Source organism: Scomber japonicus, chromosome 24 (assembly GCF_027409825.1).
Source record: "Scomber japonicus isolate fScoJap1 chromosome 24, fScoJap1.pri, whole genome shotgun sequence".
Taxonomy (NCBI): Eukaryota; Metazoa; Chordata; class Actinopteri; order Scombriformes; family Scombridae; genus Scomber; species Scomber japonicus.
The window spans coordinates 5,940,165-5,956,870 of NC_070601.1; the positions used below are offsets into that span (position 1 = coordinate 5,940,165).

Here is a 16,706-nt window from a genome sequence, read left to right on the forward strand (position 1 = left end):
TTGATTTTGGATTATTTGGACTGATACACGGACCAACACAAAAAACAGAGAAATAAAGTAGATACATAAAAATATAATAAAAATACTAAATAATATTCTTGATGTGAAAACTGTGATGACACTAAACTACAGACATAAGGCTCATTTTAATGAGGTAAAATCACCTTCAGATTTAAACATTCAAATGTTGTTTTTAAATATTTAAATTGAACTTCAAACCAAAGTTAACAATTTAAAAACATACTTTCAAACATTCAGATCTTTGTTTTAAATCAGTTTCATTAACATTAAAACATCTGTGATCACATAGACTTTATACTGATCCACACTGAGCATCTTTTTGCTCTTCATATTTAATATAACAAGAAAATGCTGCACTGACTAATTCACTGTTAAGTCACTGTGTCTTTATTGAAGTACAGGGGTGGATTGGCCATAGGGAGTACCGGGACTTTTCTCGGTGGGCCGGTCAATAATGGGCCGGTGGCTGCCGTTTTTTAATTTTTTTTATTTGTTCATTTAGTTTTTGCTGCTCCTTGCCATGGTTACTCTCCCGGCCCAGGGGCAGAGACATGCACCGGCCCACAGAGCTCCGCTGCAGCCTGCAGACACATTAGAGGCCCATTGGCTTGTCTGTCTAAAGAATACCTGGCCCAGGGGCCCTATGATAGGCTACAGAGGCCCAGGAGTCCCACCCACGCTGGTTCTTGACCCCCCCCCCCCCCCCCCCCCCTCGTCCAATCACCTTTGATGACAAGCAATCAGATGAGAGATACTACTACAACAAAATGGACAATGCGGCTAAAAAGCGAAAAGGCGGAGCGGAAAAACAAAGAGATAAAAAAAAGAAAAGCTCTCACAACCGACGCTGCTACGAGCAAAAACATTTCAGAAATGTTTGCTGCGGGGGCCAGCGTGGCCGGAGCGGCTTCAGGAGTGTGTCCCTCTCAGCAGCAGGTGTCGGACAGTGAGTCAAGTGAGGCTCCCGCTGCCATGGTGGTGCAGGAGCAGGTTGGGGAAGACTCTCCACCATGTGGAAGTGATGATAGAGTTTTAAGCAGGTGTGTGCCTGCAGCATGGTGTGGATAAACACTCATTAAATGTTTAGAACGGTTACTCTCTATGCACACTCTGCATAGTGTGATGTGTTACAACTAGGCCTAAATCTAGTTATCTAAAGTATTCGAAAACAATAACCATATACATATACTATCCTGATTCATTGATTAGTTGCTTTTATTAACCACTTAACCACTATTTTCATCAAAGGATGCCACATAATTACAAATCTGCAAGCTTACCACTCAACTCACATGTTTTCACAATTTTTGATAATTTCTACCTATAATGACATCCGCCAAATCAGGTCACCAGAGTTAAAGTGTTTTAAGTGTCAACATGCACCTTTCTTTGTGCCTATAGTCTAATATGTTCATGAAGGACATTGATCTAACAACATAACACATATGTAGCCTGTGATGCTTTACATATTTTTTTCAGTCAGTGTTTATGGTTTATTGCTCGTTCAACAGTTTCACATTATACAGTTAAAACTAAGTCAAGCCTATTCAAGTCTCCAGAATATAATGGATATTGTTCAGTATACTACTGCTATTAAGGGCTTGTGTGTTTAAATGTACATCAACGTCAGTTGGCACAGTATCTGCACACGGATTGTAGTGGGCCGGTCTGGACCAAAAAGTCCAGGGCCAAATTTTTGTCCCAGTCCAGGCCTGTTGAAGTAGCAGCATGTTGTCATTCATATTAATGAGAGCTCTTTTTCACTCTTTGGATTTGACAGTTTTTAACCTGCATCCTGTTGGGTTCAGGTGTTTGGAGTTTCCTTTTTCTAAACTTGTACATTTAAACCTTCTTCAGCTCTGAACACATTATGAAACATTGAATGATTTCAAGCAGAATAATCTGCTTCTAACACTACATGATTTCTTCTTTATTCAGATTGATGAACTGCTGGTTGTCAGAGATCAGCTGTTCTTCTCTGGTCTCAGCTCTGAAGAACAACCCCTCTCATCTGAGAGAGCTGGATCTGAGTCAAAACTACAACCTGCAGGATTCAGTAATGAAGCTGCTTTGTGATTTTGTGGAGAGTCCAAACTGCAGACTGGAGACTCTGAGGTCAGACACCATTTATTTACTTCTGTGCTGAGATTAATATGATGTGAAAGTTTGATGTTGCTAAACTGCAGACATAAGGACTGTCTTTAGTTTTTTGTTCTTTTTACTTTGTTTATTGCTTTTTTAAGTGAACAGGTGGAAACAAACCTCAAAACAAATAAACAAGCAGAGAAATAAATTAAGTAGAAAAAATACCATAAAAATACAGCAGAGAAGGATTAAGTGCTGCTAATTTGAATAACACAAGTTTATATGCTTGATTTAACTTTATTGACAACGTTTTCAGAATGATCAATAACACTGAATAATAGCATTAGAGTCTGTCCTCTAAAAATGATAGAATAAAAAAAAGTAAATAAAAGTCAAACTAAATAAGAATGAACAAAACAACAAAGAGAGGTTTGACTGAGGAGAGACTATCCTAATACTCAGGGTCTATCAGAGCAGGATATCCAACCAATATCATTATCTTACTATCACATTTGCTCTCAGGGTTCTCATGTAGCTCTAGCTCCTCTTCTACATAGCTCAGAAAATGTGGCCAAATCTTACAGAATGTGTCAGATGAACCTCACAGTGTGTGTTTAATGTTTTCTAACCTCATATAATACAAGATATTCCTGATCCACTGTGTATGAGATGGAGGACTTACATCTTTCCATTTCAGTAGGATTACAAGTTTATTAGAAGTCAGACTGGAGTTTGTTAACAGAGTAGACATCAGTGGTTCTCTGAAAAGAGCTATAATAGGGCAGGGGTCCACAGTCACCTGGAGGACTTTATTGCTAGTTTGGAGCACTTCCTGAATGTATGTAGATATGAAGATGGGATCATTTTACAACAGTTACACTCTGGATCTATGTCTGGGAATCTCTCTGACAACTTCTCTTTAGTCCAGTGTGTCTGATGTAGTATTTTACACTGCAGTAGTTCATGTCTTATACAGATAGAGGAGGTGTGGACACCTTTTAATACAACATCCCAACTTTAGTCTGTTATGTTCTCATCCAGGTCTTCCTCCCATCTATGTCTGATGATGGTGAGGGAGGCATTTTGTTGGGCAAGCAGTGCATTATATAGGTTAGATATTGTGCCTTTAAATGATCAAACAGGTGATAATAAAGAGTCAATTTTCCTCATTCAACAACATTTGTTGGTACCTAAGAGAAAACCCAGTGGCAAGTTCTCTTAAAGCTCTCGTTTAAGTAATTTCATATTAAATCAGTGTGTTTGAGTGTTTCTTACATGAGGCCCATTTGTCAACTCTTTGTAGACAAAGTCACACACCTGCAGACATGTGAAAAAGTGTGAAGTGAGAAATGTAATACACAGCTGTTGAAAAGAGGTAAAAAGTGTGTCTATGAAGAGATCCTGCAGTGTTTTTATGTTCTTATTCTGCCAGTATAGAAACACATTATCCCACAGAGAGGAGCAAACATAGGATTTATGAGCTAATGCAGACACTGAAGAGGAAGCACAAGATCTTACTTCAAGACTGCACAATTCCATAAAAATATCATAAACATATTATTGATATGAAAACTGTGATGACACTAAACTAAAGATATCAGATACAGTAAATAGGAGGACTCCTGCTTAGTGGAAACTCAACAGTTCACTCTTACTTTACTTACTCTAAGTGGAGTTATTAAAAACAAGATAAGTGAGTACCTGAAAATAGCAGAAAGTGAAGGGGCTCATGGGAAATACTGGAAGCTTTTAACATTTGAGTTAATAAATAATAAAAAAAATACTAAATAATATTCTTGATATGAAAACTGTGATGACACTAAACTACAGACATAAGGCTCATTTTAATGAGGTAAAATCACCTTCAGATTTAAACATTCAAATGTTGTTTTTAAATATTTAAATTGAACTTCAAACCAAAGTTAACAATTTAAAAACATACTTTCAAACATTCAGATCTTTGTTTTAAATCAGTTTCATTAACATTAAAACATCTGTGATCACATAGACTTTATACTGATCCACACTGAGCATCTTTTTGCTCTTCATATTTAATATGACAAGAAAATGCTGCACTGACTAATTCACTGTTAAGTCACTGTGTCTTTATTGAAGTAGCAGCATGTTGTCATTCATATTAATGAGAGCTCTTTTTCACTCTTTGGATTTGACAGTTTTTAACCTGCATCCTGTTGGGTTCAGATGTTTGGAGTTTCCTTTTTCTAAACTTGTACATTTAAACCTTCTTCAGCTCTGAACACATTATGAAACATTGAATGATTTCAAGCAGAATAATCTGCTTCTAACACTACATGATTTCTTCTTTATTCAGATTGGTTGGCTGCAGTTTGTCAGATATCAGCTGGTCTTCTCTGGTCTCAGCTCTGAAGAACAACCCCTCTCATCTGAGAGAGCTGGATCTGAGTCACAACAAGCTGCAGGATTCAGTAATGAAGCTGCTTTGTGATTTTGTGGAGAGTCCAAACTGCAGACTGGAGACTCTGAGGTCAGACACCATTTATTTACTTCTGTGTTGAGATTAATATGATGTGAAAGTTTGATGTTGCAAAACTGCAGACATAAGGACTGTCTTTAGTTTTTTGTTCTTTTTGCTTTGTTTATTGCTTTTTTAAGTGAACAGGTGGAAACAAACCTCAAAACAAATAAGCAGAGAAATAAATTAAGTAGAAAAATTACCATAAAAATACAGCAGAGAAGGATTAAGTGCTGCTAATTTGAATAACACAAGTTTACATGCTGGATATAACTTTATTGGCAACGTTTTCAGAATGATCAATAACACTGAATAATAGCATTAGATTCTGCCCTCTAAAAATGATAGAATAAAAAAAGTAAATAAAAGTCAAACTAAATAAGAATGAACAAAAAAACAAAGAGAGGTTTGACTGAGGAGAGACTATCCTAATACTCAGGGTCTATCAGAGCAGGATATCCAACCAATATCATTATCTTACTATCACATTTGCTCTCAGGGTTCTCATGTAGCTCTAGCTCCTCTTCTACATAGCTCAGAAAATGTGGCCAAATCTTACAGAATGTGTCAGATGAACCTCACAGTGTGTGTTTAATGTTTTCTAACCTCATATAATACAAGATATTCCTGATCCACTGTGTATGAGATGGAGGACTTACATCTTTCCATTTCAGTAGGATTACAAGTTTATTAGAAGTCAGACTGGAGTTTGTTAACAGAGTAGACATCAGTGGTCCTCTGAAAAGAGCTATAATAGGGCAGGGGTCCACAGTCACCTGGAGGACTTTATTGCTAGTTTGGAGCACTTCCTGAATGTATGTAGATATGAAGATGGGATCATTTTACAACAGTTACACTCTGGATCTATGTCTGGGAATCTCTCTGACAACTTGTCTTTAGTCCAGTGTGTCTGATGTAGTATTTTACACTGCAGTAGTTCATGTCTTATGCAGATAGAGGAGGTGTGGACACGTTTTAATACAACATCCCAACTTTAGTCTGTTATGTTCTCATCCAGGTCTTCCTCCCATCTATGTCTGATGATGGTGAGGGAGGCATTTTGTTGGGCAAGCAGTGCATTATATAGGTTAGATATTGTGCCTTTAAATGATCAAACAGGTGATGATAAAGAGTCAATTTGCCTCATTCAAGAACATTTTCTTATTCTTATCTTAAATTTCACTTAGTTTTTTGGTTAGGTGGACCTGTACGAGTGTGCCACGTCAGATATTCACCAAATACTTGTATCACCAGGAAACAGTCATAAATAACCTGCCTAAACATGATGAATCACACCTGTTCTAAATGAACGTGCTTTCCCAACAATAATAAATCAGCATCATTGACGTCCTCAAAATATCATATAAGGTCAGGGGTCCAGCAAGTTGTAGAGAAACTCCATTCATGGAAATGGCACCAAAGACTAAGAAGAAGGACTTTAGGAGCTCAGAGATTGAGGTCCTGCTCTCAGAAATAGATCAACAGAAACACATTTTATTTAGAGTGTAAATGGAGGAATTAAAGGACCTGAAAAGCCAAAGAATGAGAAAAAATGACCTGTGGTGTGAACACTGTCTCTGCTGTTGTACTCACCGTCACAGAAATAAAAAAGAAAAGGTTTGATGTGAAAGTAAATGCCAAAAATGTCTCGCTAGGTGAGTCATCACCCAGGAAACCAAACCATAACCTCAATCACCTACATTTATATTAAATGAATAAAAGTAATTAACAAATAGTCAGTCTGCATTGTGGAAAAGTAACTGTGGACAAGTCACTTTGTAGTTTCAACTGTTAATATTTTTATTGTAAGCTGGCATTATATCATAGTTTCAATTATCAATTTAAATGACTGATGACATCATGCCTAAATAGTTAAACACTAATTTAATACTAAAGTAATACTTCTACAAACAGGTTAATGTCACCATGAAGTGTAGTTTATATATTACAACTCAAAATGACTTCAAAGTCATGAATGGGACACAATCCATGAGTCAACAGCAAAGTTTTATTGCTTTGGAGAACAGCAGGTTGGTTATATGACAGGACTGCAGCACTCGTAGTACAGCTGGCTGCAGCATCATTCAGCAGCTGAAACTATAAGTGATCCTCCAAACTGAGAGAAGGGCTGTGAGCATTTACACACGCAGCACAGCAGTGGTAACTTCATTAACACCAGATCCATCCGGATCTAATGGCAATTAATGTCTACAGATCAGCTGTTACACAGACTCAGGTTTATATGTGGGATTGTTTGTAATAAAGCAGAACTTATAGATGAACCTGAACTCCATCACAGCTGTCAGGATATTTTTATTTTTAAGTAGCTGAATTTATTTTAGTAGCCCAGAGTCTGACTGAAGATTTCACCCTTAGTTAACACCACCTCTCTAGTCTCTGAACACATTAACATCTCCATCTTAACTGTGAGTGGGAATTTGCGCTGGTCTTTGTCAATTAGATGATTTCATTTTATAGACAGTGGCCAATTTTGAGCTGAATGTGCCTTTATTGTATATTTGTTATTGTAGTAATCATAAAGTAACTGAAAGTAATCAAGTTACATTACTTTAATATTGTGGTGCTTGGATTACGTTACTGACTACATTTGTTAACAGATAACTAGTAACTGTATCACAATACAATTTTAAAGTAACCCTCCCAACCCTGTTCACATCCTTTTATGAGATATAAAACTAGTAATAAATGTATAAGGGAACTAATCCAGAGGGATATAATTAGTAAACCTGCTTCTGTGTTTGTTTGGAACAATTAGTATTTTGACATAGACTGGGAAAAAGCTTTGTTATTACCAAGGAAATGTTTTGATTCAAATAAGGTGTGAGAGGTGTCTCTGAAAACATGACACACATGTTATCCAGTTAATTCAGCTATTGTAAAGTACAAGTTAAATGTTGACCCTCTCTGTTCCTTTTGTCACCATACACATGAATCATTAAGTCATCTTTTTTGGGATTGTTCCTTAAGTCAAACCTTTTGGTGTGACCTCAACCTTCTTTTAAACAGAAAATTAGATATTCATCTCAAAATCACAATTGAATGTATTTTATTTGGTCTTTTTGATGAGGGCATGCCTACAAAGAAGTTGTTTATTATCAATCTTATTTCTTTATTAGCAAAATCCCATAAACATACCAGCACATGTTTTAAACAGAAACCCAACCTATCATAACCTTAAAATCATATCTGGACTGAAATATTACACAAACTCTAAAGTGTTGAAAACTAGATCCTTATGTAATGAATTTGTGAGACTCTGAAATAACAAGTCATTCTTTAGTTTTTTTGATTTTGGATTATTTGGACTGATACACGGACCAACACAAAAAACAGAGAAATAAAGTAGATACATAAAAATATCATAAAATACTAAATAATATTCTTGATGTGAAAACTGTGATGACACTAAACTACAGACATAAGGCTCATTTTAATGAGGTAAAATCACCTTCAGATTTAAACATTCAAATGTTGTTTTTAAATATTTAAATTGAACTTCAAACCAAAGTTAACAATTTAAAAACATACTTTCAAACATTCAGATCTTTGTTTTAAATCAGTTTCATTAACATTAAAACATCTGTGATCACATAGACTTTATACTGATCCACACTGAGCATCTTTTTGCTCTTCATATTTAATATAACAAGAAAATGCTGCACTGACTAATTCACTGTTAAGTCACTGTGTCTTTATTGAAGTAGCAGCATGTTGTCATTCATATTAATGAGAGCTCTTTTTCACTGTTTGGATTTGACAGTTTTTAACCTGCATCCTGTTGGGTTCAGGTGTTTGGAGTTTCCTTTTTCTAAACTTGTACATTTAAACCTTCTTCAGCTCTGAACACATTATGAAACATTGAATGATTTCAAGCAGAATAATCTGCTTCTAACACTACATGATTTCTTCTTTATTCAGATTGATCTACTGCAGTTTGTCAGAGATCAGCTGTTCTTCTCTGGTCTCAGTTCTGAAGAACAAATCCTCTCATCTGAGAGTGCTGAATCTGAGTCTCAACAACAACCTGAAGGATTCAGTCAAAAAGCAGCTGTCTGATCTTAAAGAGAGTCCAGACTGTAAACTGCAGACTGTGAGGTGAGTAGAGAGTTGGAGTCAGTCTGTGCTGGTTTCAACAGTTTTGTATTAAACACAGTTAGTATCAAAGCAGAGATCCAGTATTTCCTGGTGAACCTCCGACCTTCTCAGTGCTGCTTTCCTCAGTGAAGCTGTGAGAGGAGAATGATGACCGGCTTCAGGATTGGACAGAAAGACAGAGAGAGAGAGAACAGTCAGCCAATCAGATGAGCCAGAAGCTCGTTGTGATCATGTGTTTGAGTTGATGTGAAGACGACTGTTGTTGTTGTTGTGTTGATGTCTGCAGGAAATAAAGCTGGATTACAGCTGACAGCCTTCCAACATGTATAGAGACAGTGCTCCTCATTCATCCAACTATCACACCATCACATCTGATCTCAAAGTGTTTGTTCTCTCATTTCAACACTAAACTATTGATCAGTTCATCTTTGTCAGAGCTCTAAGATCAGTCTGACTGCAGCCTGGAAATCACTGGCTCTGATTTCACAGAACCATCATTACATTTAGTAACCATGTGGTCTTTATACAGACCAGAACCTCTGCTGAAGTCCAGGAATCACATCTTTCTATCTGTCCATCACTTATTTAGTTTCCTCCAAATATTTTCAGTGACAGCCTCCATTTTTATTTGTCAAATGATATTTCAAAAGCAGAAAAGATGTTGATCAACACACAGAGACTCTGCTTTAACTTTAACAGCAGGTCACATGTAACAACAGTAAATGTATCACTAAAGTGTTTCTGCAGTACTGAAGTGTTCATGACTCTCTGCACTTTATTTCCTCTGTGTACTTCAGTCAAATCTGCAGAGTAAACATACTTGATACCAAAAGTGTGTTCAGGTGTGTGAGTTTGGAGCTCAGTGTGTTCACTCCAACACGTTAACATGAGAGCTGAAAGGAAGCAAGCTACACTGCACAGCTGTTCCACTTCTGGTCTGAACAGGACTGAAGTCCCTGCTGCTCTTTATACTGGATGTGCTGCATCACTGACTGACAGCTGATGAAGTGAGTCTCACTAAACACTCATTTATCACCTCTGTTGTTTCTTCTTCTCTCCTCAGCTTGTGATTATCTCCGTAACAGTGATTGAACATCCAGCAGTGTGTGTTGAGAGAGGATCAGCTGTATCCTGATGATCCAGAGAGGTTGAAGCAGCAGCAGCAGCAGTTTGTGTGTAGAGAGGCTGTGACTGGACCGTGTTACTGTGAGGTAGAGTGGAGAGGAGAGCTTCATCCAGCAGTGACTGACAGAGGAATCAGAAGAAGTGGAGATGACTCTCAGTGCTGCAGTCTGAACTGATCTGAGAACAGCTCCACTGTCAGACACAAAGTCAAGTCCACCATCATCCCTGTGTGTTCCTCTGGATCTGACAGAGTATCATCAGTGTATCTGGACTTTAGAAAGACTTCATCACTTTGTTTTTAACCTTTAAATGTCTCTTTACTTTCGAAACATGTGACCATGTGTATCTGTTAAACCCAGAGTGACACAGCAGATTATTATTGAATCACTTTGTACTATAACCGTTAATTAACAGGATTTATAATGTGTCATCTCAATTGTAAAGTCACTGCTGTTATATTTTTTTAGATTGTCATGGGCAAAGAAGATCATTCATATTTAAGATGTGTAACACTGTCTATCTCATTGTAAAGTTTAACCAGATTATGTTTAATAGCATGCTAATCACTATTTTCTACAAGTTAGTTTTAAGCCAAATGTCAAATGAATATGTTGATTTAGATTTCATAGTTTCACTCCTTATTTTAGTGAGTAATGTGTGTTTTGTATATAAGTGACACTGAGCTTTAGTTTGTATTGTGTATTAAATCTAGAGCACAGTAACATTTCTCTTTATTATTGAGCTTAAAATGGACTCAGATGGTTGTGACTGCAGTAGTTAGCCTGTGAGAGCTAGCTGCTAATTTTGCACTCTCTAGCCTCAAATCACCTGTTAATCTGATATTCTCCTGTTAGCTTTGAGGAAGACTTTGGATGAAGAGGGACTGCTTGTTCCCTGTGGCTACTGGAGAGGAACTGATGGCTGCTGATACACAAAATCTTGGACAACTTTCAGCATGCCACTTCATTAAAGACATTTAAAGGAAACTCTGGATTTCTACTAAAAGAGACATGGACTCAGAAGGAACTCTTTTTTTTAAGCCAACTTTTATGAATTCATATTATTTTCATTAAGTTATTTGAAGATACTGATTAGCTGTGTTTAACATCGATACCTGTCTCTGTTATTCAAATGAAGGTGTAACTATAATAAGAATAGTTCATCTCCAGTCCAGCAATTCATACAAATGACTGTATGAAGGTAGTAAACTGCTAGACCCTAAATAAATTCTCCTGAGTTGTTAGTTATATGATTATTATTTTATTGTAAGCTGAAGCAGTGGTTACAACTATAGTAGTAGAAAAAAAATAATTCATTTAGATTCGGCAAGTTGTTGAGACTGGAACAGAGGCTGAAGGTGAGGGGTTGTGGTGGTCAAGTCCCACCACTAGATCACCACACTTTTAAAATTGCTGCTCCTCCCCCTGGGTAATGGTGTGTGTGTGAGTGAGACAGAGAGAGAGAATATGTGTGTGTATGAGAGAGTGAGAGAGAGAGCTGAATAAGGCCAATATCATCTAATGTCAAAATTACTACAATTGTTAGTTTTAAAAAGAAATGACGTTCAAATGTAAAGGTACAAGTTTTATATTTTCTAAGATCTGCTTTCACTTGGATTAAAGGTCTTGACTCAGACGTGTGATTCTACTTATTTTAGCTGAATAGACTGTATGTAGACATGTATGTACAGATTGATTGATATCTCTCTGACTCCCCCGTTCAAGTTTTGTTACACACAATTTCCAGCACACCTTTATCCACCCAGCATAGGTCTAAACAAGCAGAAGCTGAACACTTGTGTTTGTGGATATGCATGAACTTTGATGACAATTTTTAGATGTTTTAAGACACTTAATCAAAGTTACGTAATTTATTACATTTGATTACTTTTTGATGACTTTTCTAATTTTACCAGGACATGTTTTCAGCTGTTAGGGTAAGTGTACCCATTAAGCACCAGAATCTGAGTTCAGGTGTTTTCATCCATACTGACATGATTTATAAGGGAATTTCTTATAAAGTAATATCTCTCAGTTGACAATGTATTAATCGTCTTAATTGGTACTGTGACACCATTAGCTCTTTTGCAGTAAACCTGATTTGTGTTGTCAGCTGTTTGGGACTAATGGAAGATGGGGCTCTGTTTTCATGTTGTGCCTCAGACACCCCTGGCTGGGGCATAACAGATGCACTCTGAGCAGCTGAGGGGTCCTGTAAGCAAATGATGTGATGATGTGCTTGTTTCCGTATTTCCAAAACATTGAGAAGTAAAGAAAAATCCCACTCAAACATACTCAGTTCAAAACTTGAGTAAAGGTCAGACGACAGGTGCCTGCAGTGAAACCTTTTCCTAAAAATAGTCGCTACTCCTCCTCCTGGGTCAGTGGTTCTGTGGAAGTTAAAATATAGGCCTAAACAATCCAGTGGTAAAAGTGCTAAATAAAATACTAGAATAGAGCATTAGCCTAAATATAAAATTGCACCATACAATAATAATAATGATCAAATCATTAAAAGGACATAGGCTATGTGCAAATGGAAGATTAAAATGTAAAGTGCTTTAAAAGAGCTCAGTCATTAATGAGGCGGGGCATCTGGATCTCCTCATCTGAGCCGACAACAGGTATCAGCCATGTTAGGCTAATTGAGGGCGTGGTCGCTTTAAATGATAGGCGTTACCATGGTGATATGGCAGGTGGGTAGGCGTAACCTGGGCCCATAGAGTGTTGCACTACCTAAATTGTTCGTATTTCACTAAGTTTCTGTATGTTAATTGTAATATTTTGATAAATAACCCTCAAAGTAGTCGGATATTCAGTTTTTGCTTTGTCTATTTGTTGTTAGTTGCCACCGGACCGGAGTATCCGCCTGTAGGAGCCTCGGTCACCTCGCTCTTCATCATTTCATTTACTGTAAGTAGGCTAACGTTTCCACTGTCCGCTCATTTTAACATGGTGTTAAGGTATTTGTTAAGTCGAGTGTGCTCAAATACAGTTAACACTCTTAAACACAATAAAGCTCTGCAAAGTACAACCTCCGTCACGTTTACGTAAAGTGAAAAAAATAATTTAAAACATTTGAATGTGAAGCAGATTTATATAGGCTATCGTAACGTTCTTTATTGTATGGATATGGCCTTGTATCTGTTATTGGATTAACAAATAACAAACATTTATTACATAGCCTATAGTACAAAGAAGCACAGAAAAAATGAAAACTAATAATTACAGTATACAGATCATTTAAAAAGGACAAAATAATCTCTACATGAGCAAACGTGGGATGAGCAAAATGCTTCATTATTATATACATTTATTATTATAATTGGTCTCGGGGGTGAGGAGTTCCTTGAGGTATAAGGGGGCATGTCCGTGAATGCACGAGTGGGTGAGGAAGGAGACCTTGTACTCAGTTCTAACTCTAACCCTAACCCAGTGAAGAGATTTCAGGATGGGGGTGATGTGATCATACTTGCACACCCTCATCAGGATTCTTATATAGGCTACTGTATAATAATGTTCCTCATATATTCTTATCTCAGACTTACTCACCATTCATACTGCCCACTAGAAGACTGCGCTGCAAATGTAGAAGATCAAGAGGACAGAGAGAAAATTGTGAAAAACCATAATTATTAGAAATAAAATGCATAATTTGTATACATTTTTGTGCAGCTGATACACATTTTTATATATGCAAATGTAAAGAAAAATGCCTTCTGTGACAGCTTATCGATCATCTCATATCAGGAAAAACACGATAATTGAAATAACAGAAATTACTTTTCCTTTTTTGTTGCTTCTGAGAGAAGAGGCACAAGGTGTCAGGAGAGGCGAAGGAGAAGGAGGACATCAGCAGACTGGACAGAGACGACGACACCAAGTGAGGAAACGCACACACACACACACACACACAAACCTCTGTAGTGTAGTGTCGTCTTTATTTAGCTGTTTTAAATGTAGTTTTCTTTCATGTCAAGGTGCTTTTTGTGCAGCTTTTTATAGTACATTCTGCATTTTTTTGTGTTTAAAGTTGCTGATATTTCTTTAGGAAAATGTGATTATTTTGCAGATTTCTGTCATGCACATGCAAAACCTGAACTCATCCTGTGAAAGTCAGCAGATAATATCCTATGTCGTCCATCGGCTCTATCTCAGAGTTTCACAAGGGCTGATCATTTCATCCTTTTAACAGCTCGAGAAGCTAAATGTCTGCTTTTTATTTACTGACAAGGCTGCTGAACGAACAGAGCGAGCAGGCCAGAAAAGACTTGAAGGGTCTGGAGGAGACTGTGGTGAGTCAGATCTGGTATTATATTGTGTTGGTGAAGTGTTTGACCCCTTGTTGAACTTCTGATTGTTGGTTTAAATCCCCGCTGTGGGCTGCTGATGCTCTTGGGTACTCCTCAGTCTTTAATGTTGATTTTGACAGTCTGCTGTAATCAAGCACAGTGGATTTTGTGGTTGAGTTGGACTTTTGTCTGAGGCTGAGTTTTGTGTTGAGGTTAAATGAGATGACTGAAAGCCAGAAGGTTGAAATGAAAGAGCAGGTAGAGAGCATGGCTACACAGATATGGCTATAACATCAAAGAAAGATGAAGAGAAAAGTTTAAACATTAGCAGCTGGATTGTGTCTATTCTCTTTCACTCCAATTCTCAAACTCAGCTTCTCAATGGAAGTCAAACTTTTATTTTCATTAGTTAAGTGTCACTTAAAGCCTGTCAAATGTATTCATCAAACACATCACACTTTATCTCTGCAGAGATAGCTGAGCAGGATGAGTGACAGATTTTTGTCTTTGTGTATCGGTGGAGTTGTTGGTTCAATCCCTGCAGCAGAATGGAAATATTCTTGTTAACTCAGGTTTACACACCAGTCATACTGCCCCCTATAGGCTGCTTCACTAACTACACACACTCATATATGTGTATATATATATATATATATATATATATATATATATATATATATATATATATATATATATATATATATATATGTATGTATGTATATATGTATGTATATATATATATGTATATATATATGTATGTATATATATATATATGTATATATATATATATATATATATATATATATGTATATATGTTAAGCAACAAACATGCAATGGAAGAGACACTCCCAACTGTTTTAAAAACTCGTTCACACTTTCCACTAAAACGGGATTTTTTCCCTCATAACCCCCTGCAGACAGACCTCCGAAACATCGTGGGGGGACAAGGCCCCCCCCCGCGAGACACAGTTTTAGTATGATCCAGTTACTGATGCAGGAGAGGGATCGAACCAGCGACCTCACATCCACAGACGTATTTGAGATCTGTCTACGTCACTACACCAGGTCCCCTTCACACTTGCACCTCTTCTCTCAACGCTTTTCAACCTCTCCTCTCTGTGATGTCACTGAAAAGTCACACGCGGGCCCGGGATCGAACCTACCACCCTTAAAATGTAAACCGGCTGTCTAACACACTCAACCACAGCCTCACACTAACTCCACAAGTCTTCATCAGCTTTTCAGTCTCCAGCAGTTTGTCTGACTCACAAAACTTCACCAGCACAGTCAGGATTGAACCCACCACCCTTAAATTGTAAAGCGGCTGTCTAACACACTCAACCACAGCTTCACACTATCTTCACAAGTCTACATCAGCTTTTCAGTCTCCAGCAGTTTGTCTGACTTAAAAACTTTGCCAGCACAGTCGGGATCGAATCCACCACCCTTATGACTTCAGACTCACAGTGCAACACACTGAGCTACTCAGTCTGTGTTCTCATTTCATGTTTTCAGTCCTGAGTGGGATTGAACCAACAACTCTACTGATACACAGAAACAAAGCTGTCACTCAAAAAACTCATCAAACTATTTAAACTACTGGACCAAGTCCTTAAAAAGATGCTTTAGACAGTCCGTCTCAATCGTTAAGCGTGTTATTCATTATAAAAATAAAAAGGTCCTTCACTGAATTGAACCCACAATTGTAAAACTTGAGTGTTGCAGTCTAACACTTTGAGCTACAGAGTTAAGCTGCTGCTGAGAGGTTTCACCAAAGCTTTTCAGTCTTCATCCAGCAGCTGATCAACACACAGTTTAACACAGTACAGTGCTGGCTCAAATGGGTTCATGGTGTTGTCAATTAATTAATTAATCTTCAGTGCTGGATTTTGTGCCTGACTTGTGATTCACGATTGAACCCACTACTTCAAAACCTTCAAGCAGCTGCCAATCAGACTGACCTTGTGGACCAGGACAGTCATGACTCAACATGTTGGCTTTAAAAAATCATCTCCAAGCAGCTCTGGCTTCAACCTTAAAGCCTTTGAATTCACTCAAAATACACTCAAAGTGTTAGACAGCCACACTCAAGTTTTAAGATTGTGGATTCAATTGAGTAACGGGCCATTTTATTTTAAAAATGAATAACATGCGTAAAGATTGAGACAGACTGTCTAAACCATCTTTTTAAGGACTAGCCTGGCCTCATTTTTTAAAGTCAACGGCCCCCGGTGGTTTTAATAAATACACGTTTCTCAATTTATTGTGAAATAAATCTGATGAAAAAACACTTTAGTTAATATTATATTCATAAATCCTCACTGTGAAAAACAACCTCTGCCCATCTAGTTCAGCAGATTATAATAAATACATCAAACTAATTTAACATATTCATATTGATGTTAATCAGTGTGTACATTACACCAAATTACATCAATTAATATATATGTATATATGTATATATATATATATATATATATATATATATATATATATATATATATATATATATATATATTTGCTCCTGAATATCATTCACACTCAGACAAATATCAAAGTTGCTTTAATTGAAAT

The 16,706-nt window shown here is 37.1% G+C and overlaps 1 protein-coding gene across 1 annotated transcript in view; it reads left to right on the forward strand.

Moving 5' to 3' along the window:
• LOC128354500 (NACHT, LRR and PYD domains-containing protein 12-like) overlaps positions 1-10,370 on the forward strand; it is a 31,567-nt gene extending 21,197 nt beyond the window's left edge. Inside the window, exons 6-9 of the mRNA XM_053314724.1 lie at positions 1,960-2,136; positions 4,439-4,612; positions 8,540-8,716; positions 9,780-10,370. Of these exons, the coding sequence (XP_053170699.1) occupies positions 1,960-2,136; positions 4,439-4,612; positions 8,540-8,716; positions 9,780-9,786 (535 nt within the window). The 3' untranslated portion in view covers positions 9,787-10,370. The remainder of the gene's footprint in view (positions 1-1,959; positions 2,137-4,438; positions 4,613-8,539; positions 8,717-9,779) is intronic.
• The last annotated feature ends 6,336 nt before the right edge of the window (positions 10,371-16,706 follow it).